The sequence below is a fragment of the Chionomys nivalis genome, chromosome 3 (assembly GCF_950005125.1).
Source record: "Chionomys nivalis chromosome 3, mChiNiv1.1, whole genome shotgun sequence".
NCBI lineage: Eukaryota > Metazoa > Chordata > Mammalia > Rodentia > Cricetidae > Chionomys > Chionomys nivalis.
The window spans coordinates 114,649,800-114,674,663 of NC_080088.1; the positions used below are offsets into that span (position 1 = coordinate 114,649,800).

Here is a 24,864-nt window from a genome sequence, read left to right on the forward strand (position 1 = left end):
TGACACAAAGACAGCGCTAATTAAGGCCTTGACTTTCTTACAGAGACATCAAACCTGAGAACATCCTCATTGACCGCACGGGACACATCAAGCTGGTGGATTTTGGATCAGCTGCTAAAATGAATTCAAATAAGGTGATTAGAAAATGGCAGGAGCTAGCTCGGGGGTCGCACTGAAGAGCACTCTGGCGCTCGAGAACCTGGCAGATGTTAGGGTACAGTGGTGGACAGCATTTTGGGACCTCATCTGTCAATGTTTGACTCTTGTAGGGAGTGGGGTCAGGGGTCAGGGTGCAGAGATGGTTCCCAGTCAGCGATGCCCAAGGTGCCTGCTCATACCTTGCCAACTGTCTATATGAGTATTCTTACATTTTCACTAAAAAAAAAAAAAAAAAAAAGGAAAATGTTAATTTTATTTCCCCTTACCTCTTACAGAGACTGTTTTCTGTTACATCACTTTGGTTTACTTTAAAATATGTTGATGATACATGACCTTCTTTTTCTTAAATGCTCTCCACATGCAGAAAAAATTGAAATTAGTCACTAGAGGATTTGAACTAAACATCCTGTAGTGTCAAGAACTGATGTTCAAAATGACATTTTCAAGTCTTGGACTTTAAGTAAAAATTAAATTGTGTTCCACACGCTGACTAGGAAGCCAAGAGAGGAGCAGATCCACACCGAGCCTACTCTGAAGGAAGGTGATAAAGTTACAAAGGAGGATGTAAAATCCTCTAATCCAGTTGACTCTAACACGTGAATTCCAAGGTCGGCTGTAGAAAGGGTCCGGCTTAAGCGGTTAGCCTGATTTCACCACTGAACCACTCGGTGACTCGGGCAAATCCTGGGGAGCTTGGCCGTTCATCCTTTCTGTCGAAGACACAGATTCTACTTAAAATGCTAAAGTCGGAGCCTGGAGAAAGCGCTCTTCAGAATGCCTCCCAGGTCTGAGCCTTAAGTCCTTTATATGAAGGACAATATGTAAAATTACTTTTTCATCCCCAGATTCCTCTGGGAAAAGTGGATATTATTAGGTTGATATTAGGAAAAGGCTTAGAGCTGTGTTAGTTCTGCGCACTTTGGAATCTGGCCTGTGTGCTCTGCAGCCCTGAGAACTTCTTGAGGCAACTTACTTGGCATTTAGGCTGTGAGAGGAACAGGATCTCGGTGCAGTCCCAACTCAGCTCCAGCACTACTTTCTCTCCTTTACAAAAGGATTTATTATTATTTTTGTTTGTGTGTCTGTGTCATTGTGAATGCGTGTCACGTGTGTGTATGCCTGAGGAGGCCCGAAGAGGGCGACAGGCAGAGTCCCCGAAGCTGAAGTTACTGGGCGTCCTGAGCTGCCTGGTATAGGTGCGGGGGAGGGAGGGGTCAAACTTGGGTTCTCCAGGAGAGCAGCAAATGCTAACAGTGGAGCCATCTCTCCAGCCCCACAGGCGATATTCTTATAATTTACTCATTTAATCATCATATTAAGAATTGTATAATCAGGGGCTGGTGAGATGGTTCAGTTTGTTAAGGCACACACTGTCAGCTGATGAACTGAGCTTGATCCCTGGGCACACATGGAAGAAGGAAGAACACTCAACTCACTCGCAAGATTGTCCTCTGACCTCCACATGCGCGCGCGCACACACACACAAAAGAAATTAATAAAAATCATAGAAAAATAAAAAATAGAATTATATATATAATTATATATATAAATTTATATAATTTATAGAAAATTTTAAAAGAATTATAGAATCAAATCATTTTATATTTTAAACTCCAAAATAAAGGGCATTAAGAATTTTTGGAAAAAAAATCTCAGGAAGCATTTTATTTTCTATGTTTATTAAAAGATCCGTATATAATACTTAAAAAAAATTAGCCAGATGGTGGTGTTGCACGCCTTTATTCCCAGCCTTTGGGAGGCAGAGGCAGGTGGATCTCTGAATCTGAAGCCAGCCTGGTCTACAGAGTGAGTTTCAGGACAGCCATAGCAACACAGAGAAATCCTGTCTTGTAAACCACCCACCCTCAAAAGAAAATAAATACAAAATAAAAATGAATGGGTGCTGAGGGTCTAGCTCAGCTATAGAGAATTCTCTTTGCATGGGATGAGTCACTGAGTTTCTTCCTTCCCACCCAAAGTCATGTATAACCCAGAAACAGATATGAAAGCTCAGACATTGAGGGATAAATTTCAATAGCATAAAACTTTTGTGGGGTTCAGAAACTCACAAACTGTATTAGTGACATTAATAAACTAATGTGCTTAGAAAACAGATACAGTCTGCCAGTGTCACCTCTCACCATTGCCATTGGATGTTTAACTAGATCTTTGATCTCTACCCACGAGATCCAACTACCACCCTCTGCTCAGTTATGACAGCCCCAAGTGTCTCCGGCACTCCCAGAGTACCCTACGGTGGAGGGAGAAGAGCACCCTGAGTTGAGAATGGCAACTGTAGATTGAAAAGCACCAGAGAAATAATTAGAGTTGTCAATATGTGTCTGCAGTAAGAAAAACCCATGGGAAAAAGTAGATGATGATTTATCACATCTGCTCTGTAGATACAGAGCAGTGGAGAGAAGGCCCTGGGCTTATGCTTCCAGTACCCAGGAAGCAGATGCAGAAGGATCTCTGTGAGTTAGAGATCAGCCTGGTCTACATAGTGAGTTCTAGGCTAGCCAGGGCTACATAGTGAGTGCTTGTCAACACACACACACACACACACACACACACACACACACACACACACCCCTCCCTGACCGTGACTCTGGAGTCACTCTCGTTAGAGCTTTCTTCATTTCAAGCCTTCATCTTGTAGTGCTTCAAATCGCCTTCTTGAGTTCTAATTGTAGCAGCCTTCGCCCCAGGCGGGAGCCGCTTGGGTGCATTTGGCCAAGGAGTCAGGGTGCTCAGACACACTGGAGAGCCTGTGTTCTCCTCCCCGTGCTTTTCGGGCCAGAGTGTGAAAAACAGATGAGGACAAATTTAACAAGTTTTTAGTTTTTAATTTCTGTATGCATATGTGTGAGTGTCTGTGTGTGTGTGTGTGCGCGTGCGTGCATGCACAAGAGTGTGTGCATATGTGCTTGGATGAGTGTGCACATGTGGAAATTAGGATAACTTCCAGTGCCACTCTTGTCTTCCTTGTTTGATCTGGGATCTCTTCGTTGCTGTGAGGCTGGCCGACCTGTGGATTCCTGGGGACTCTGCCCTGCATCTCATGGTAGCAGGTGCTCGACCCTGTGTGGATTCTGGACCTGGAATTCAGGCTTACAGTGCAAACACTTTACCCACCAGAGTCTCTCCAGCCCCTTTAGCGGTGTTTGAAACGTAAAGGTCTTTTTATTGCAGAAGAACAGCAATGCACAATCCAGATGAAGTGTGGGTATAGGGTTAGATATTATTTCGTCTTTTTGATTAACCGTGAGCAGACAGCAGAATGTGTGTGTGTTGGACAGACATAGGTTCTCCTTGTTTTCTGTACTGTAGAAATACAGTCTGGGCTGTGGAGATGGCTCATTTGGTAAAGTGCCTGTCTGGTCGGCATGAGACCTCGAGCTCAATCCCATGAGAAACTGCAGAGCTGGGTAGGCCGGGACAGATAGCTCTCTGGGGTCAGTTGGTCAGCCAGCCTGGTTGAAGCAGTGAGCTCCAGGTTCAGCGAGAGAAACCGTCTCAAAAATCAAGGCGGAGGGCTGGCAAGATGACTTGGCAGGTAAAGGTGTTTGCCGCCGCTTCTGAGTTCTATCCCTAGGGTCCACTTGGGGAAAGGAGAGCACTTCAGGTTGTCTGTCATATGACCTCCACACCCTCGGTGCTGTGGTGTGTTTGTGTGTATGGGGGTGCACCCCCTACATGAATATAGCCAAAAAAAAAAATTAAGGTGGAAAGTGATTGAGGAGGATACCCAAGTTGCCCTGTGGTCTCTACTGTGGGCGCACACGTGCCCCCCAGTCCATATTTGGGGAATTATGCATATTCCCCTAAGTCCGCTGACCTTTCATTCCATTGCATTTTGGAATATTTGTGAGATTTCCACTAGATGAGTTTTTTTTTTTCCCATTTCTGTTGTTTTTATTTCAAGCTTCTTATTCAAAAGGTAGCTTTAGTGTATTTTACCATTGTCAGCAGGACCATGTGCCTAGTGACCTCAGGACCCTCGGTGTGACTTGTACCTACCTCCTTCATTAGAATCTCAGAGAAGGGCCAACAGCTGACCTGTCTCTTCTGGCTCTCAGGAAACTAGTTATGAGGGTTTGTCAGGAGAGTGGAGCCTGTGTCCCAGTCACCTCTTAGGGGCTGGAGACCCAGAGCAAAGACTGCTCCATTCCTGTAATTCCTGTCCTCTCTCTTGTGTATTTATAGACACACACACACACACACACACACACACACACACAAAATATAGACATACAGAATCGTCCTGTGTCTCTGCCCTCTCTTATCCCTCCACCCCCTATGTCAGGCCTACACTCTGCTAATGTAGATTTCCCTAAAGCCAGAACTTAAACGAAAACAAACACCTACTTCTGCAAGTGTGTGTGTGCATGTGCACTTGTGTTTGTGTGTGTGTGTGTGTGTGTACTTACTAGGAGGGAAAGTTGTTTAAATAGTTTCACATTTCAGCCTTTTATGGTGGTGGTTTGAGAAGAGGACGAGAATAGTTTCACTTCCATATTTGACTTTAAATATTTATTTAAAAATACTGTTTATGTGTGTGGTGATGGCATATGTTAGTGCAGTTCCTGCAGAGTCAGGGAGAGGGCGCTTTATTCCCCCAGAGCTCCGTTACAGGTGGTTGTGAGCCTCCTGATGTGGGGTGCTAGAAATCAAACTCGGATCTTCTGCAGGATCATGGCATGTTCTTAAACCATGAAGCCGTCTCTCAAGCTCCCTATATAGCTTGTCTGTCTGTCTGTCTGTCTGTCTGTCTGTCTATCTACCTACCTATCATTCTATCTACCTATCATCTGTCTATCTATCTATCTATCTATCTATCTATCTATCTATCTATCTATCTTTATCATCTCTATCTTTGTTTTTGTTTTTGAGTATACCCCAGGCTATCCTGGCACTCGCTTTGTAGACCAGGCTGGCCTCAAATTCAGAGATCCACCTGCCTCTGCCTCCCAGATGCTGGGATTAAAGGCATGCACCACCACTGCCCAGCCATTTTATTTTTAAAAGAATCTGAATTTTTCAGTTACTCTGCTTCTCTCCCTTTCCCTTCTTCCCCTTTTCTTTCTTTCCTTTTCTTTCTAAAATACAGCAGACGTTCCCACCCCTGTTCTTTGGTCTCTTGCTGCCCTAGTTTTAATTTCTCTGTCAGTAGAGTAAGGGCTGCACTAAAGCTGAGGAGTCTCTGTCAGGCGGCGCCCTTTGTGGGCCCCCGGGATGCCTAGGTCACTTTGATTATCTCACCCAGATTGAGTGCTGAGTTTCGGTCAGAGCAGAGTGCAAACGTGGGAGGAAGCTTATGATCACACGTAAGACCTGCTGCTTGGAGGCCAGCGACTAATCGAAACCTGGTAATCATTAAAAACCTTTGTGAATCGCTAATAAGCACGGGGGTTGAAGTCGCGTCCATCGAGAGCACACTAGAGGCAGTTTTGCTTTCGTGGCTTTCCAGCACGGCCACAGATAAGGACCATCTGTAAAAATGTTTATACATTTATACTAGTTGAGAATAGTTACAGGGTTATTATCTGACTCTCTTTGATCACTAGGTGAGAAATAAGGTGTTGACATTTTATACCCTTTGATTTGGTTATCCTAATAACCTAAGCTCAGTCAGGTTTAGCTCATTGGATGTGAACAAGTGATGGGAAACAAAGAGGGCAGAATATTCTAGAACATACCATGTGACCATAAAATAGGCCCTGACTGCAGCAAATGATGTTCATCTAACAACTGTGTGCTTCCTGTGCCTGCAAGGGAAGTTGGCGTCCGGTCGGCAAGACCCACACTGATGCCATCAAGGCCTGGATTCAAGGATAGGTCACCTTGTGCCTGTCTAGACTCAGTGTTGGCCTCTGTGCTCCACTGTTGCCTCTGGCACAGGCTGCCTGGGGTTTCTCCTGCGCCATGACTTCTGAGCGTTCTCAGTGTCAGGAGTGCCAGCACCATACTGTTCTGGGTTGTGGGCCTGTGGAGGGGAAGTGGGGGTTTACAGAGATGATGTCAGTATTTCTGTACTGTATGTACACGTGTGTATGTGTGTCTGTAAATCATGAGAGAAAGAACATGAAAGCTAAGGAATATCCTGATATTCCTATTATATATACATGGGGGAAAGAGGAATGGGATTAATACAGGAATATCTTATATGTTCTATATATACACGTGTACATACTTAAGTAAAGAATAAAAATTAGGGAATGGGAGAATTACTGGAAAATCTTATTTCTTGGGTAGGAGGAAGGACAAGCTTTAAGTCGTAGCTGAAAGGGCTTCATCCGACCCCATCACTAGGGAGGGTGGCCTTGTAGTGCCCAGCTCTAAGCGTCCCCCTTCCTCTCAAATCAAAGCGAACTTGCCATCCCTCTCCTCCTGCTTGCCCCCCCCATCCTCCTCTTCGGCGGAGAATGGAACCCTTATACCACCATGCCCAGCCTAAATCTACTTCCTTGATAAAAAGTCCAGCCTTAAGGGGGTGTGTCCATGTCTTCCGGGTTTTTGGGTTTCGTTGGGGGCACTTTTTAATTCTTTAACGATGAGTTTTTTTTTTTTTTCCTACACCATCTAACCACTGGCCATGAGAAGGCCGTAGATGCTGTGGGTGATAGGGCACTGGTCAGCACTGCTGTCTGAAGTCAGGCCTCTCTGCTTTGCCGGGCAGGAGCATAGACACATTCACTTTTCGTGCTCAGTAAAACTTGAAAACCAGTTTTGAAGATCAAACGGGTTGCTGACTTGCTGAGCCCCCTAGTAAGGGTCAGGAAGTCCAATTCTTTGATCAGCATCATTCCAAGAAACAAAGGCATTAAACCCTGAAACAGGAATCCTTAGGTGACAGGCCGGTCCCTGGAACAGAATGTGTTTGGCTCTGTCAGAAGGCTTTCTGCAGTGTCCTGCTCTGCCTTTGCCAAGGGCAGTGCTCGGGCGGGCGCCGGCGGGCTGGAGGGACCTGGTTTCCGAGCGGTGAGGGGGCCATAGGAGCAAATGAGAAAGGTGAACTCATTAACATGCAGCCTGTTTGGGACCTGCTCATTACACTGCCCTGCAGGTGGGCTGAAGGAGGAGATGGATCTTACGGCCATTTTCCATTTTTTCCAGACTTGAGATGTAGCTGGCTTCATGCTGTTCCTGTGTTTCCATGTAGTCTCCAGTTTCTCATTAACAGATTGATCTTATATCATAGATTTATGTTTAGATTGTTCTTCCTCTCTCTCTGCATGTGTGATGTATGCGAGTGTGCTTGCCTATGTGTGTGCATGGATATGAGGGTCAGAGGTCAACACGGGTCTCCCTCTATTTCCCTCCACTTTATATTTTGAAGCAGGGTCTCTCACTGAACCTGGGGCTCATCAACTTGACTAGCCTGGCTAGCGGCAAGCCCTTAGGGTCCCCCAGATGAGCCTTTCCAGTGCTGGGTTTATAGTTGTTTATGTGGCTTTGGGGATTTGAACTGGGGTCTTCAGGCTTGCTCAGCAGGGACTTCACCGACTTGAGTCTTCTCCCCAGCCCAACTTTGCCGTTTGTGTATATATATTTTGTTTTTGAGTAAAAAAGTTCTGGGTTTAGTCCCTGAGCACTGGCACGAAGTTTTGTTGTTGAGTAACTTGTACCAAGAAACACTCCTTCACTCAGATGTATTATGCCCATCCCAGCCCTTTTTAAAAGTAAAGCATTGGCATTTCCTGATAACGTGCCTCTTGACAGAAGGTTTTAAGTGCCTGAGTGGATAGCAATTGGGGGCAAATCGGCTGGCATCTATCACAGGTGTTGGCACCTACTGGCGGGCAATTGAGAGTGCTGTGTTCTCTTCATTTCTGGGTTTCTAGGTGAATGCCAAACTCCCCGTTGGGACCCCAGACTACATGGCTCCTGAAGTACTGACCGTGATGAATGAGGACCGGAGAGGCACCTACGGCCTGGAATGTGACTGGTGGTCGGTGGGAGTGGTCGCCTATGAGATGGTTTACGGGAGAACCCCATTCACAGAGGGAACCTCTGCCCGCACCTTCAGCAACATCATGAACTTCCAGGTGAAGGCTCGTTAGAATCACGTGTAGACAGCACAGCTCCGATTTTGTGCTGAACCGTCCACTGGGCTCGCTCTTCACGGCAGCTTCCGGAATCGCAGCTGTCAAACATCGTAAGGGCACCTCAGCATTTTCGGTAGCACTAAAAACGGAAGATGGCTGCCATTTTAATTCCATCATTTTATTGGTCGTGAAATACATCTTGAGTTCACTGTTGTTCAATGTGCGTGAGTGTGACTCAATGAGTGAGCTTTTTCAAACAACCCTGGGAGGTAGGCATTACCACCTCACATGCTGATGAAGAAACCAAACAGGACCGGCTGAGCACAACGCCGGCTGTTTGGCTCGGGAGCTCATGATTCTCAAGTGGGGAAGAAGTAAGCGGATAAGTTAGAATTGAAGTAACGCACTTATGTGTATATACACACACATGTATAATGTAGAATTAAAACCACGTCCTGATACGTATACTTACATCCCATTAAGCCCATTTCTAAAGGACATGATGAAACCATTTTTCAGTTTCGGCTTCAATCCAATTCCTTTGGATTTTGTTTTTCATCCAATTTCCATTTTCCTGGAATGGTTGATGCGTATACTTTTTTTAATGTACGAATGCTGTTACTGAGGCTTCTCTTGAGTTGAAATTTCCCTCTAGATAACTCTTGGAGCTCATTTCCATCATTCATTTCGGTTTGCTTGCTCAGTAATGCAGGCTTTGACAGAATCATACTCAGTACTGTGGGGTACCAGGTCAGCAGTGATGAGCAGGGTACCATATTCATCTTCTCTCCCCATCGTCCCTCAGAAACCAAAGCAGGCCACATGCTGGGTGGGTGGAGGCAGGTAGATCCTTGATGCCTGTCTGGACTTAATGATAACTCTGTTTCAAAAAACCAAAAGTGAGCAAGAAAGGGTGGAGTCTAGAGGGAGCATGCTGAAGGAGAGTAGCCAGGGAGAGCTGGGGGCGGTGCTGGCGGAGGGAGGTCTAGGCCGAGAGAACAGCGTGAGATGGTACGGGAAGCCTGAAATAGCTCGTCACTGTTAGACAGCAGAGAGAGAGATGGGTGGCTGAGACTGGACAGGAGAGGGAAGCTACAGGTCAAGCCACGAAGGACATTGAACCCCAACAAAAGAACTAGGCCCATTGATGTGTGTAGGCCACTTATTTCAGGAACATGCCTTTGGTCTAAAGTTATGAGGGCACAAAACTTTTATTTTAAAAGAGAATGAAAAGAACTTATGTATGAGAAATTCTCTCTTTGCTTCAGGACATAAACTGAATCACTGCTAAGGAAATAATTCTTTTTTTTTTTTTTTTTTGGAACAGCGGTTTTTGAAGTTTCCAGAAGACCCAAAAGTTAGCAGTGAGTTCCTGGATCTGATTCAGAGTTTGCTGTGTGGCCAGAAGGAGAGACTGACGTTTGAGGGTCTCTGCTGCCACCCCTTCTTTGCCAGCACCGACTGGAATAACATTCGTAACTGTAAGTAGAGCATGCTCCTTCAGCTTGGGTTTGGGGTAGAGAAGTATTGCAAGGCAGTCTGAAATTGACGAAAGGCTTGAATTATTTACAGCCATAGAAAGAGCTATTGGCTCAACTGTCTTTGAGCACTAATCGTCTGCACAGAAGTGGGTCACTTACCAAGCTCTGTCTCTCCGTGGCCTTCAGAAAATTTCTAGTTAGAGGTGCAAATGGTGGCATTCAAAGGTTGTCCCTTGGTTTGACAATTTCTTCCAAGAGAAAACAGACATCCAGTTATTTCATCCTCAGAATAGGAAACAGACGCGGAGTTCGTGCAGCTGGGACTCTGTAAAGGGCCAAGCCTGGCATGGAACCATAAACAGCTGGCTTCCCTCTGTGCTCACAAGCGTGTAAAATCTGTACTGCATACATCCAGGGACTCAGCCACACCTCACTGTATAATCAGAGTATACACCAAATCAATTCATTAAGAGCAAGGATCCTATTTATCATCAACAGCACCAAGAAGCATGTTTGTTTATTTATCTGTGTGTGTCATTGATTGAAGGTGACCCCATGACCTAGCCCAGGGATAGCATAGATTAGAGTGGCAGCCTTGGCTGTGTTTATTTTGGTGCTGATGGGAGGTGGGGAATTGGGAGCTGTTTTTAGGTATCCAGTCTGAGCTTCTAATTGGAGCTGTGCTGATTACAGGTTGAACATCCCTAATCAAAAACAAAAAAACCAAAAAAGACCAAAACCAAAAACCAAAATACTCCAAAATCTAAAACTTTTTGAGCACCAATATGATATCCCAAATAGAAATTCCATGTGCGCCTTCATGAGGGTTTGCATTAAATATGTAAAATTACCTCTGGCTATGCGTGTAGGCCATATATGAGATCTACTCTTGGACATGGGTCCCAACCTCATGGTATCTCGTGCGGTCTAGATGTTAACATTCTAAGCTCAGAGCAGTCTGTTCTAGTGTAGGAACCGGGATGTGTGAGTCCTTACTCTGAGGTGGAGGAACAGGGATGTGTGCGCCCTTACTCTGAGGTGGAGGAACAGGGATGTGTGCGCCCTTACTCTGAGGTGGAGGAGTGTTCGGTATGTCTACTTTTTTCCATTGCTGTGATAAAATACTCAACTTCAAGGAAAAAGGGTTTATTCTGCTCACGGTTCAAGGGTGCAGACCAGCATGGTGGCAAAATCAGAGGACAAGAGCTTGAAGCAGTGGGTCGTGGCCATTTCACATTCCTCCCTGCACCCATACGGCCCAGGTTCCCACCCAGGGAGTAGCACGCCCACGGTCGGCAGGTCTTGACACTTCGGTTAACACTAACTAGGTAACCCCCACAGGTGTGCCGAGGGTCCCTTCTCTCAAGTGAGACTAGATTCTGTTGACAGTTAGAACTATCACTGTTGGGATCCAGCTTGTGAATCAAAAGCCATGGTGATTGTTTCTCTAACCGCCTGCTGAGGTATTTTTGGAGACTGTATTTCTTTGAGACAGGGTTCTTCTGTGCAACCCTGGCTGTCCTGAAACTCACTCTGTAGACCGGGCTGGCCTTGAACTCACAAAGATGATCTACCTGCCTCTGCCTCACAAGTGCTAGAACTAAAACTAAAGGCATGTGCCACCACTGCCAGGCCTAGAATATTTTTTTTCTTCTAATTTTAGTTTTTCAAGACAGGTTTCTCTGTGTGGCTTTGGAGCCGGTCCTGGAACTAGCTCTGTAGATCAGACTGGCCTTGAACTCACAGAGATCCGCCCGCCTCTGCCTCCCCGAGTGCTGGGATTAAAGATGTGAGCTGCCACTGCCTGGCTTCTAATTTTTTTTTTAGTTTTTCGAGACAGGGTTTCTCTGTGTAGCCATGGCCGTCCTGGATCCCAGCATGCACCGCCACACCTGGTGATACACTGTATCTCTGTAAATCCTTCCTGACAGTTTTTCTTTCGGGTGTTAGCCTTTGGTTGTTGTGATGAAAGCTGAGAAAGTGGGAAAGAGTTTATGGTCTTCAGAGGTTTCAGCCCATGGTCTCTTGCTCTGCTGCTTTGAGCCTGTGATGGGAGGTGTCACGTCAAGGTGGGTGGGAATGAAGAAGAGGGAAGGAAGGACCTGTGTCTGTATAGCCCCTTCAGGGTCATGTGACCTCACTTCCATCCATGAGGCCCTACCTACAAAGGTGCCACCACCTCCCCGGAGTGCCACAGTGTGATGACCAAGCTTTCAGCACATGGCCTTTAAAAGGGGGCATTTACAGCCCAAACCATAGCATTCTGGTAGTCACACCTGTTTGTTTTTCTGGTATCCAGTCAATTCCCACCAAATTTCCAAAGGTGAGACTTTTTAATCAGTAATATATTTTCACTCTTTCCATGAATACTTTTAGAAAGATTTGATAGAGTATCCTTTAGATGCTATTCAAGCACTTAATCTTTTCTTGTCTTGCCTTTTTATCTCATCTTCTCGAACAAGCAATTAATGTTTTATGCATGCGCTTGCTAATTATGCCCAACAACGCATTTCCACTTAGGTGAGTCGGTGAATGGTGCTTAATTATCTGAGTAACTTTATTTTGTGTTTTGGTGGGGCTTGAGGTTGTTTTTGCTATGAGAGTTTGCCCTCTCTGCTGCGGGGGTGGGGTGGGGTAGGCGGTGACTCCAGGGACAGTCCCCCTCCTTCTTGGATACCCAAATCTGAGACTGCCCAATCTCATCTTTATATAAGTTGACGCATCATTTGCATATACTGGATTAGCACCCTCTTGTGTCTCAAGTCATACTTGGATGACCTCTAACACCTGACAGGAAATGCCCTGAATAGTTCCTGTGCTGTGTTGTTCAGGGCATCAGTGACCAGAAGCAGCAGTAAGGTATGCTCAGCATAGCCACAGTTTCCCTCCAGTACTTTCCAAAAACGGTTTTATTTTCCTTTTAATTATGTATGTATGTCAGCCCCAGGAGAGCCCATGCTCTCGCTGGTGTCCGTGGTCACTGGCGCTTGCTCAGGTGTGCGCTCGCACACATGTGCACTCGCACACATGTGCACAGACACAGTACAAAACAATATAAACCTTAATGCTTTTATTTACTGCCAGCTCCCAGTGTAGTAAATGGCTCCAAAAACTCACAAAATAAGTTTGCTTAAATAAAGAAATCCTTTCCGTTTCGATCAACCTGTGTTTTGTACTCTCGGACTTTCAGAAAAGTTGCAGAGTTGGTACGGTGACTCCGGCCCCCCCTTTCACCTCCTTGTCCCTGATGCAGAGAGCTCTTCCAGAACAGCGGCTCACTTGTCAGAACCCAGGCTAAATTCTTATTATGATATTATTACTTAAGCTTGAGACTTTTCACAGATTTCACCAGTTTTGCCGAGGTGGGTCCCTCTTCTGTTACGGCCCGTACACAGGACAGTGTTTGGATGTTACTAGTCGGTTTAGGTAGCTTAGCTGCTGCCGGAATCCTCATTCTGTTTGAGGTTTGGTAGTGCCTGGGGGTCCTGGCCATGCGGAGAGGCACGGTCTTCATCCAGTGTCTGCTGGAGGTTTCTCTCTTTTTTCTCTGTGTGTTTGCAATCAGCTCAGGGCCTTGTGCATCAGAACATTGCTGTACTCCAAGTGATGTGAGCTGTTTTCTAACGTGAATTATGCTTTTGTGCAATTCTGTTTCTCACGAACACACGTGGGATGACTCTCAGCAGCCCAGAACCCTGGCTGTCATCGGGCTTCCCAAGTTCACGGTCACCACTTCAATGCCTTATGATTCCCGGCTGTTGAACACTTCCGCTCCCACAACAGGATATTGTCCCTTGATGAAGGCGACATTAGCCTCTCTGCTGCTTCACCCCTAATTCTTCTTTTTCTTGTTGTAACCAATGAAAGAAAGTACTGCTTAACACAGCAGGTAATAATCGTCGAAAACGCATTATCTCGAGAGGTGGTCCTGGCAGGATACAGAAATGCAATTTAAGAAGGGTCCCGGCAGCTGATGACTGACAGAACAGGGAGTGGCAGCGAGGGAAGCGAGGACTCTCTTCTGCTTTGCGTCTGAGGCCGGACAGAGTATCCTTGCCCTCCCAGGTCCTGCCCCTTGCAGTTGTCATGGGCAATAGCACGTGACTTGTGAATCTGACCTAGTTCAGGGGTTTTTATTCTCCCAGCAAATGACGACCCTGTGAGGCGTTTTAACTGCCACACTGCTGGGTGTCCAGGCTCCCATTACTCTGCTCTTCCCTTCCCAGCCTTCTGCAGGGTTGTATTTTCCACTGCTTATTATTGTCATTACTTCAGGGCCGCGCTCCAGGGGCTCCTGAACCCTAACAGCTGCCCCGGGCAGAGGAGGTCCAATTTTTCAGATTCAGTCTTAACCCGACTTGATTTTTCTAGAGTCCTGGGAGCCAGTCAGAGCTCTCCACTTCCATGCTGCTGGAGTTCCCTGACATCTCTCCTCCTAGCGTTGGGAAGGGTTTGTTGCCTGGCATTTTCTCAGAGCACATCTTTTAAAATGTTTTTCCCCAGCGGAACTGGCACCCTGACACCTTCCACCCAAGGCCTTGTGTCTCAAGGACGGCATAAATGCGAGAGGTGAGAGAGGTGAGCGTGAGCTCTCTTCTGAGTGTTTCCGGCTAACGTCCTGGAGAAGCAGCGTTGTTGGTTATCACTCCTGACACGGGCCTTTCTCTCCAGTCATCTTCTCTCACTGTCTGCAACAGGAAGCGAACTGCCAAGTTCTGGTTTTCCAGGTCTGCAGCATTTGTTAGCAGAGAATGCACTTTGTTTTGTTCCAGCAGTGACGCCGTGGTGAGCCCATGCTGGTGGCACACTGAGATCTTCCCTTTCCAAATAGATGTCTCTTGCCCTGCCCTTCCTGGTCCTGGGCAGCTGGTAGTTAGACTGTAAGCATTTGGTCGCATGACTGTAAGCCGGTTTGATGGGTGGGTGCATCTGGTTGAGCAGGAGGGATTCGGTGCTTGCTCATGGCTAAGTGACGGTATTGAAAAGTCTTGTGTATAAAGCGAATGGTACCATATCGCATCTTCTGTTTAAAACTGCAGTCCTTTAGCAGTGTTGCCTGCTTTTATTCTATCTCAGCATAAGAGATTCTAATATATGACACGGTATTGTTTCAAAACCCTTTGGTTTTAGATCCGTCTTAGAGATGTGGATAATACCGTAACTTATTCAAGATCATGGGATGACTGTGAATTTGTGTCAAAAACCCATGTGATTCAAATCCAGTGCCCTTTCTGCAATGCTACGCTTGCCCTCGGGTGAGCAATTTCAGTAATCAGTAATGGTTGCGTTAGTGATGGCGGCAAATGGCAAATCATGCTGCACTCGAGAGTGGGCCGCTTAGCCTTTGGGTGTATTTGAGAATGTTTGGAGTTGAAGTGACTTTAGAAGTTGCGAAATTCAGTTTGGCATCTGAGCATCTGCAGTGTGCAAGGTGCTGTATCAGGTCCTCAGCCCTGCATGAGCAAATCTGAATGTGGTCCTGCCTGCATGGAGCTTGGAATCTTGGATAAGCTTGAATAGAACTGGTCCTGAAGAGCTGTTAGCCCTAAGGTTTCCTGCTCTGCCGGTTCCCTCACTGGGTTACTGAACCACCTATGCCTGACCTTATACAAAACACAGACCTGGAGACTCTACTCCACTTACAGTGATCCCTCATGTCTCAGAGCTAACCTGGGAAAGGACATTGGGTCGATGCATTGCTTTTAAAATTAGGATTTGTAGTCTCAGGAGCATTATGTTTCTTTAGAGCAGGCTCTCCCAACTTTGGCACGGCTGACATTTGGGGCCAGATTTTTTTTTTGTTGTAGGTCTGCCGTGTGAGTTACAGTGTGCCTCTCATTGTCCCTGTTCTTCGACACACTGTCATTTAGCATCTCCCTTCTGCAGTTGTGATACTTAAAAAGCATCTTCAGACATTGCTCATGGTCCCTTGGGGGAAAACTGCAGGGACACAGTTGCCCCAGTTGAGAATATCTTTCAGGAGGAAGAACAACATTCCACTAATGTTAATCCCCCAAGACTGATACTGCTAATAAGGCCGGAGCTTTTGTCAGAGGTCTGCAGGACTTTTCTTCCTGGGTGTGGTCCATGGACCCATAGCATTGTCATCGCCTGGGAGCTTGTTAGAGATGCGGAGACTTGGTCCTAAGTCAGAAGCTGCTTTTTAATAAGATCCCTCGGTGATTCTTGTGCGTGTTAGAGTTTATGAAGCTATGGAGGAGGAGAAAAATTAGATGCGTCAGGCTTAGCATTTCTTGCTCAACTTTGTGAGTCTTCCTTGCTTTGACTTCTAGTCTCAGGATGAGACGAGACTGTTTTCTGGTTAAAGAGAATCGTTGGCTTAATTAAAAAAAATAATTACATTTGTTTATTTACGTAAGTGGGGGGGGGTTGGGAGGGGGATGAGAGGACATCTAGTGGGAGCCCGTGCCTTCCTTTCGCCTCGTGGATCCTGGGAATCAAGCTCAGGTCACCAGGCTTGGCAGTAAGCAGCAAGCGCCTTTGCCTGCTAAACCATCTCACCAGCCCAGGATTGTTGGATTTTATGCTATACCTTTGAGGAATGAACGTTTTCTCTCAGATAGACTTTGCATCCTTGAAGATGATGCTGTACCTTTTCTTCATCTCTAGCAAAAGGAAATTTGCTTCTTTCTCCCACTTACTGGTGTCTCACTCCCTGTTAGTAAAGGAGGCTATGTTCCCTTCGTTAATGCTTCTTAGGCAAGCCTTCTATTGGAATGCTAAGGACCCACTATGTTCCAGGGTTCTACAAAGCACACCGTGTATCTTACTGCCCCTTTTGCTCCTCCTTCGACCCCCAAAGAGTCATTTAATTCCTAGGATTAATTCCACAGTACACATGATGACACAGGGTCTTGAAGACATGAGATCTTAGTGAAGGTCACGGATCGTGTAGCTGTCAGTGGTAGGTGTTGAATTCAGGTCCTTCCAATTCTAGCCTTTTTACTTTTATTTTCTATTGTTCATGAGGGCTGTTTATTGTTGTTGTTTTTAAGATAGGGTCTTACTATGTAGTCTATGCTCTCCTCAAATTTATGATCCTCCTACCTCAGTCTTCCAGGTCCTGGGATTGTAATTATGTACATACCATCATTCTATCTAAAATGCCACCAAATAAAACATATCTCTTTAGCTTTTATTTATTTTGAGAATGCTGGAATGGTGGAAGTTTTGAGCAGTATGGGGGGGACCGAAAATGTGGCTAAGTAGTTAGGAGTACTTGTTGCTCTTGCAGCGAACCTGGGTTAGGTTCCAAGTGCCCATATGGGTAGCTCAGAATGGTCTTTAACTTAACTCAAGTTCCAGGAGGTCTGACCCCCTCTTCCTATGTCCTTGGACACCAGGCATGCATGTGATATACATACATACATGCAGGCAAAAGACTCATACACGTAAGATAAAAATAAATCTAAGAAAAAAAAAATCTCGGGCCTGGAGAGATGGCTCAGAGGTTAAAAGCACTGGCTGCTCTTCCAGAGGTCCTGAGTTTAATTCCCAGCACCCACATGGTGGCTCACAAACATCTGTAATGAGATTTGGTGCCCTCTTCTGATGTGCTGGCATACATTCAGGCAAAACATTGTATACATAATAAATAAATAAATTAATTAATTAAAAAATCTCAAAAAACTAATTGATACAGACAGTCGGTAGGGTCAATAATGCCTCCTATCTCATGTCTAGTCGCTCCTTTGTGAGTTTCTTATGTAACTTTCTGGAGCATGCTGTGATGTGATATAAAATATCATCACCTCCTGGACTTCAGATGGCATCTTTGTTCTCCTTCCTAATAATTTAGGTGTTCAGCTGGATAGTGATGGTCCACACCTTCAATCCTGGCACTCCAGGGGCAGAGGCAGGTAGATCTCTGTATTAGACCAGTCTGGTTTACAGAGTGAGATCCAGGACAGCCAGAGCCACACGCTGAAACCCTGTCTTGAAACAAAACAAAGCAAAACCAGAACCAACCAACCAAACCAACAAAATTTAGGCGTTCTTCATGGCAGGCTATTTTCATGTATCATTGAAAAGAAGGAAGCCAAGCCTTTATAAGACACCGATTTCTTGTCTTCCTCTCATAAAATTCCCTTATAGTTCTAACACTTGTCTTCCTTTTCTGCGCTTCTGCGTTTTGCCTGTAGGATAGCATTGTCTCCATGTTGTGATCGCTCCCGTGGTTTCAGCCTCTTTAAAAACTGCTGGGTTCTGAGTTCCCATTGCCTGAGCCAGGTATCTGGCAATGTTTTGTTTTGCCGCTACTAGGAGGAGGACAGTGGTGGACTTCTTTGTTAGGCATGGTTAATGCTGAAATGTGACCATTGCCAGTCTTCTAGTTTGTGTAGGGACAAGAGGAAGGAGGGAAGAAAGGGAGAGTAACTGAGGCCCCCTGGGTATCAGCAGCTGGGAAGGGGAGGGCTGCTGTGAGCAGAAGGTGGAGAAGGAGTGAAGAGATGCGGACTAGCCTCTTAGGGACTATGCGGGAATGTTTATGCATCTCTTGGGGGCTGTTTTGTTTTTAGAGGGTAAGTGGTTAAGAGGAAAAATAGGCTAAAGGGAGCTAAATGCTTATGAATTAAGATTATAGGTCTTTTCTCCTCTAGCGTGAGTTTGGAGGCCGCATCCAGAGATATTAAAAGTATATATCCTACGTTATAAACGGAGACAACTTATTCTAGAGACAACTGCAGTATTAAGATGGAGTGGGTGCAGCGATCTGGGTGAAGGGGGTGTCTGGTTCGGGAAATACAGCACTGGTTCGGGTTAAAAGAAGGGAATTCTCGGCGTGTTGCCGAGGATGATCTGCGAGTCTTAGCTTTCAGGTGACCTACGCAAGAAGAGTTACATGAACCAATAGGAGAGCCCTACTTCTTGAGGAGTGCAAGCCTGGAGTGGTTTGTTCTTCAACAACTTGGTTTTCCAAATATTGACCTTTGGGGATTTTCCCCACTGGATTTCCTATAAAGCCCCTGTGATAAGATGGACCGCATCCCTCCAAAGGGCGCCCCTTGGTCTGTCTGCCTTTGACTGTGCCTCTCATCCCGAGCTAGTGATACAGCGCCAGATTTCAGCGTGACCAGTTCTAAAGGAGATAGAAGATAATGCTTTTCCATGGAGAAGATGGGAGGTGGGAATAGGTTTGTCAGGGGACCCAGAAGTTGGAGGCCCCCACCATTCAGCTCTCGCTTGCTGAAAGCCTTTCATAAACAAGCGAGCATGGAAATGATTTGGCTAACGATTCAAAATTATATTAAACATCTGGGACTCTGTTCAGCAGCCAACTTTCCAATCAATTCTATGAAGTGTGTTGATTGCATTCACGCTCAGTTTCTGAGGGTGAGGGTTGGATGGAGCTCAAGGGGACTGTTAGCGGGAGTCACATGAGATGACAGCGAGCGTAAAGACAGAGTAGAAGGCACAGGTGGCCCATGGCCGAGGGTTTGGGAATGGTTTCCAGCGTGTTACTTCAGAGAAAATAAATGCGGCCAGTTCTAGGCACCCTGGTAGTGGATCCCCACTGCAGCACCTGTAGTTTGGGACCAGAGACAGCCCTTCCTGACTTCCAAAGGAACATATGCAAAAGACTGACCCTCGGAGATGTTAGTGTTCAGTGGCCTTTGATGCTGATGGATTTATCCGTCCTACAGAAGACTGGTAAATTTTGCTTCATAGGCGGGTTGGCCTTGCTGCAGAGGTGTCTGGGAGCAAGGACAAGAATGCCCAATGGATTGAGTGCCTGCCAAGTCTGGATGCAGGTATGGAGAAGAGCAGGTGCTGAACTGGGATCTTGCAGGGCACATAGCCCTACCTCCGAGTGAAACATGGAGGGGTGAGTGAGAAGGGGACTGGTGTGTTTGTCTAATACTTCCACCTTGCCGGAAGAAATGGGTGGAGTCGGAGCTCCCTAGCCGGGCCGGAGTGGGATAGAGAATAAAAGATCTCCCAGCGGCTGGACACAGCTTTGTTGAGCAGTTTAAACTTTGTTATGCATTTAGACCTGTGAAGTCACTACCAGGTTTGAGAAAACAAACACGCCTGTCATTCCAAAACTTTATGTGCCCTGTGACTCTCCCTTCCATCCTCCCCATCCCTTCCTTTGTCCCCAGAAACAACACAACCAATCCCAAGCATGGATAGTTTAGTTTGTATTTTCTTTCCATTTCTTTTTTGAGACAAAGTTCTCTGTAGCCCAGACTGTCTTGGAACTCCCTCTGAAGACCAGGCTGGCCTGGAACTCACTGAGATTCACCTACCTCTGCCCCCTAAGTGCTGGAATTAAAGGCGTGAGCCACCACTACCTGGTTTGTTTGCATTTTCTAGAGTTCGTGTGCACTGACTCAGGCAGTGTGCACTGTCAGCACTCTCTCATCCCTCCTCTCCGGAGGTCCTCCCCGCTGAATGAAGCATGAGTCATAGTTCATGGCTTTTTATTGTCACCGAGGGTCTGTTGGTTATCTTACCACCTGCCAGTGAGCGATTGGGTTGTCTCCAGTTTTTGGCCCCTTGAAATCAGATTGCTCTTATCACATGGGCACCAGCCTGCAGACGCACGCACTCATTTCTCTGGACTAAAGTAGGTATGGAACAGCAATACGGTCGTATGGTAGGCAGATTTAACTTTGAAAGAGGACACCAGCCTTTTCCACAGTGGTTGCCCATTTTCCATCCTCAGCAACAGTGCCAGTGAGACTCCCTGATATTCTGAATGGTCAGACCCAGAGTCATTTGTATCTTGGGAAGTAGCCAGCTGTGGAGTTTTGATAGGCTTAAGTAGTCTCCCCCATACCCCTGACTTAAAAAGTTTGTAAGATCTGGCTGGGGAGCTGGCTCACCTGGTAAAGTGCAGGCAGGAGAACCTGAGTTTGGATCTCAGCTGGTTGTAAAGAGCCTGACTTGGCATGCTGCAGCAATCCCACTGCTGGGAGGTGGAGACAGGAGATCTGTTTCAAAACCTAAGGTGTAGATTGATCAAGGAAGACACATGACATTGACCTTTGGTTGTGCACATGCACACATATGCACACACACACACACAACACACATGAGATCTGAGTATTCATATGTATATATATTCGTGACATTGGCTTGGCAAAGAAGCTGTGTCGTTGTCCTTTGGATATGCCCACAGTCTGGATTTGTCTCCCTCACCTCAGTAGGGGGTGAAGTTTGGTACTTACTCTTCTGGTTCCTGTAAACTGGAACATTAACTCGGCCGGCCTAGCCTAGAACAATCAACAAGACCGCAATATCTCAAAACACACCAAATGCATAAAAATTTGAGTGCACAATGATGCCGAGGCCCCAGCGTCACTACCCTGATGTCATTAAGTACAGAGAGCCAAGCATCCACCTTATTCTAGCGTGTGACAGGGCACCCGAACTGTTGATGTGCTAATACCTGTGGGCCGAGGGAGGGAGTCTGAAAGCCTCCTTTTGGCAGCCACTTAGGAAGTAATGGCTCAGAGACAACAATCGTCATGGCTGCTGAATCCATGAGGTGAACGATTGAAGAGAACATTCTGGTGGGGGAATCAGGGTGATAATCATCAAATTCAGGGATCAGTTTTTACATCACAAGAAGCGAGGCCAGGTGATAGCCAGTTGACAGCCCATCCTGGGTGATGCTCACAAAAAAAAAAAAAAAAAGCACACGAACATCCAGAAGGCCCTGGGTTTATCTGACAACCTACGAGAAACACAGGGGAACAGGGGATAGACATGTTACATGGCGCTCCAAGGAAACTGTCAGCCAAGTCCAGAATGTGAGAAATTCTCCAAAGTTCCTTAATCAAATAGATGGCCTTCCTTCCTTCCTTCCTTCCTTCCTTCCTTCCTTCCTTCCTTCCCTCCCTCCCTCCCTCCCTCCCTCCCTCCCTCCCTCCCTCCCTCCCTCCCTTCCTTTCTTTCTTGGAAGAAGAATGTTCAGGTAAAAAGAGACATCTGCTTGCTGGTTTCTGACTTAAATAAAGAGGCATCTTTTGGGACATGAGGGAAAATTGAGCATAGGCGTGGGTATAGAGGGGACAGTTGTCTCAGTGAGTGTGGTTATTGTCTTTTTTTAATCTTTAAACTTTTTTTTTACATTTGTGTGTGTATATGCATGCACGTGCCCGTCACGTGTGTGTGTCCCACAGTGCACATGTAAATGTCAAAGGATAGCTTTTGAGAGTTGGTTCTCTTGCTCCACCACGAGGGTTCTGGTTGTTGGCCCCCATGGCGTGTGCCTCATCTGCTGCCATTGCACGGGCCCTGGTTATGTTTCTTCTAAGGTCTTATCTAGGACTGGTGAGGGGGTCAGCAGGGAAGAACACCCTCTGGAGTGCACATGGTGGAAGGAGACTGACTCCTGAGAGTTGTCCTCTGACCTCCACACCTGTCTCTTGTGCTCTCACATACACGCCCACGTGTATGGAATAACCACAGCATTCTTTAAAAGTCCCGATCTGTAGAGCAGTAGTTCCCGATTGGTAGTGGACATGGCAGTATTCGAGACATTCTTAATGAGCTGGGGGTGCTGTTGTGGGTAGAGACCAAGGATGTTATTGCTGGACACTATCAACTGTGCCAACCCCATCAACAGGTGCTGTCTGGGGTCAGCAGACAGGCCAGGTGAGGCTGTGTGGGATGGCCGACAGTGGGAGCTGCGGAGGGTGGACATGTGAGGGGTTTGTTTACTTCTTACTCTAGGGTGTGAAAACGTTGGTTTATAATAAACATTTAAGAATAAAAAAACTTTAGCCATGTATGGTGGTACATGCCTTTAATCCTAGCACTCAGGAGGGCGATGAGGCAGGCATTGAGTTCAAGACCAGCCTGGTCTACACAGTGAGCTCAGGCCAGCCGGGGCTACAGAGTGAAGCCCTATAAAAACAAATAAACAAAAACTCTCAAGTGTTGGGCAAGCAGGTACCGAGGCAAAGAGGACAGCAAAGCCTGAAGCCCATCTGTGCTTGTGAATGTGGGTAACTCAGGGGAAAGTGTTGGAAGTGGAGATTGCTGGGGTCTGAAGTCGCAGACCCCAGGGCGTGGAAGCTGTGAAAGCCCTCCCTCCCTTCTTCTGAAGTGTGTCCCGATGGGCATCACCTGATGGAAACACTCCAAACCCAGACCTGCAGAGAAGCGTAGTCATGACTCTTTTAACTGGAATGTTCCTCTCTTGAGTATTTCTAGCCTAATGTAGGTGGCTCACAGATTGCTGAATACCTAGCCAAGGGGGGGGGGGGGCAGGGAGGAAAAGTCAATCTATAGAGAAGAAATCTGGTTCAATTTCACCCCGGGGGAGGGGGATGCATCTCTAACTGCATAAGCCTTTGGGAAAATGTAAGTCAGTCACAAAATACTTAACATTTTAAAAGATTTATATATTTTTACAACACTTTATGTATATGGGTGTTTTTCTTGCATGGGTGTCTCTGCACTGCATGCTTATCTGGTGCCCTGGGCATTGCATCTCCTGGGACTGGAGTTACAGATATGAGCTGCCATGGGTGATGGGAATTGAACCTGGGTCCTCTGGAAGAGCAGCCAGTGCTCTTAACTGATGAGCCATCTCTCCAGTCTGATGTATTTTACTTCTACTTATCTATTTCTGGCTATGGGCATATTTATTTGTGTGGGTGTATGTGCACATGTGAGTGTATGTGCCTGTAGAGGCCAGCGGAAGGTGTCAGACCCTCTGGAGCCAGAGTTGCAGGTGGTTGTGAGCCACCAGCTGTGGATGCTTGAAACTGAATTTTGGAAGAGCCAGGTGTTCTTAACCACTGTGCCATCTGTCTAGCCCCCAAGCACTTGATACTAAGCAGACTTGGAGGAGAAGCATGGCCTTGGGATATGGTAGATCAGAACACACAGATCCCGAGAGCCATTGCAGTCACCAGCTGGGGGATATTGACTTAGCTAGCCATTAGCCGACCCGTGCCGGCATTCCTTAGATTGGTTAATTGATTGAAACACATTTTCCTATGCTAAGTTCCTTATTTATCTTGATGATACCATGAAAAAAATTGATTGGCAAATCGGTGTTACCTTAAAAAATCTTTTTATGTCTCTTTGAGGATTCAAAGAGACAAAGTCATTTTTTACTTAAGGCTGTTGTAAAGCGATCTGCGCTGCGAGAGTCTGGAGTTTCTTGAATAACATATTGTTGGGTGGCCATATCACCCTCATCCTCACTACTCTCCACCCCAAAGGGAGAAATTGGGGTGGGTCCGAGCCCCCGGATAAAGTCGTCTCTTCTCACAGGTTGAATTACACGTGTCTATTTGTGAGCCAGCTTTGTTTGCCCAGCCCATGGCTTAAGTCACTGCCTCCATTATTCCCGTGAGGCCCCAGACGCCGGCCATCTTCCTCCTCTCTCCAGCACGGCCCTTTTCCCATAGTAAGAACTCATCACTGGGTATTTCTACGCTCTCAGCCCTTACAGCAGTTTTTCTGGTCACATCTTCCCTCTCTGTGTTATCGCTCTCTTCCTGAGTGTGGAATTTGTCACATCGACTGTCACAGACCTGTCCATTATGGGCAGAACTGTAGCACTGACCTCTTCCTACCATGACTATGGAAAGATTGCAACTGGTCCGCTAAGACCTTCTCTGATATTATCTTCAATCTAGCTCAATCCGGGACTTCAAGGTCAGCTCCTTACCCGTAGCTTTCTTGGGCTACTGCTCCAATTACCACTCTTTAAAGATACCTCATTTTCCCCACTCTGGCTCATGAAAATACCTTTTAGCCAGCTCTTGAGATTCCGCCCCCTCCGTGCTCCTTGCTTTGCAGAACCTGTAGGAAACCACGTCTAACTCATCAGCCAAACTCGCTACCCCTCCGCTTGTGAGTCCTCTGCTTTTCAAACCCACTGCCCAACCCTAAGTGATGCATCAGCCCTTTCCCCAGTGTCAAAGCTTCCTTCATTATGTAGGTAAGATAGCTTTTATTGTTATTATTATTTTTTAATTTTTCCTTCGTTTCTGAGTGTAGGATCTCCTTGTCCATTGAGGGGCAGGACATCATGTAGTTGGAATGAACTGAAGGAGGCTTTGTAGTGCGTTAGTTGAACATTACTAAGCATGGTGCAGACACAGTCCTGATTCATGGCATTATCATACACTCTCCACCTACACGCCTTTGTCCTTGTGACACGGTGCTTGCTAGCTGCCCTTCAT

General features: G+C 46.3%; 1 protein-coding gene across 3 annotated transcripts in view; it reads left to right on the top strand.

The window, feature by feature from the left end:
• The window catches only part of Cit (citron rho-interacting serine/threonine kinase), a 173,985-nt gene that overhangs the window by 39,488 nt on the left and 109,633 nt on the right, over window positions 1–24,864 (top strand). For 2 of the 3 annotated variants that reach the window (XM_057763551.1, XM_057763552.1), the window contains exons 6-8: window positions 44–134; window positions 8,004–8,207; window positions 9,535–9,688. In XM_057763551.1, the coding sequence (XP_057619534.1) occupies window positions 44–134; window positions 8,004–8,207; window positions 9,535–9,688 (449 nt within the window). Of the gene's footprint in view, window positions 1–43; window positions 135–7,146; window positions 7,171–8,003; window positions 8,208–9,534; window positions 9,689–24,864 lie in introns of those variants that run through there. The other variant, XM_057763542.1, reaches the window with a different exon arrangement.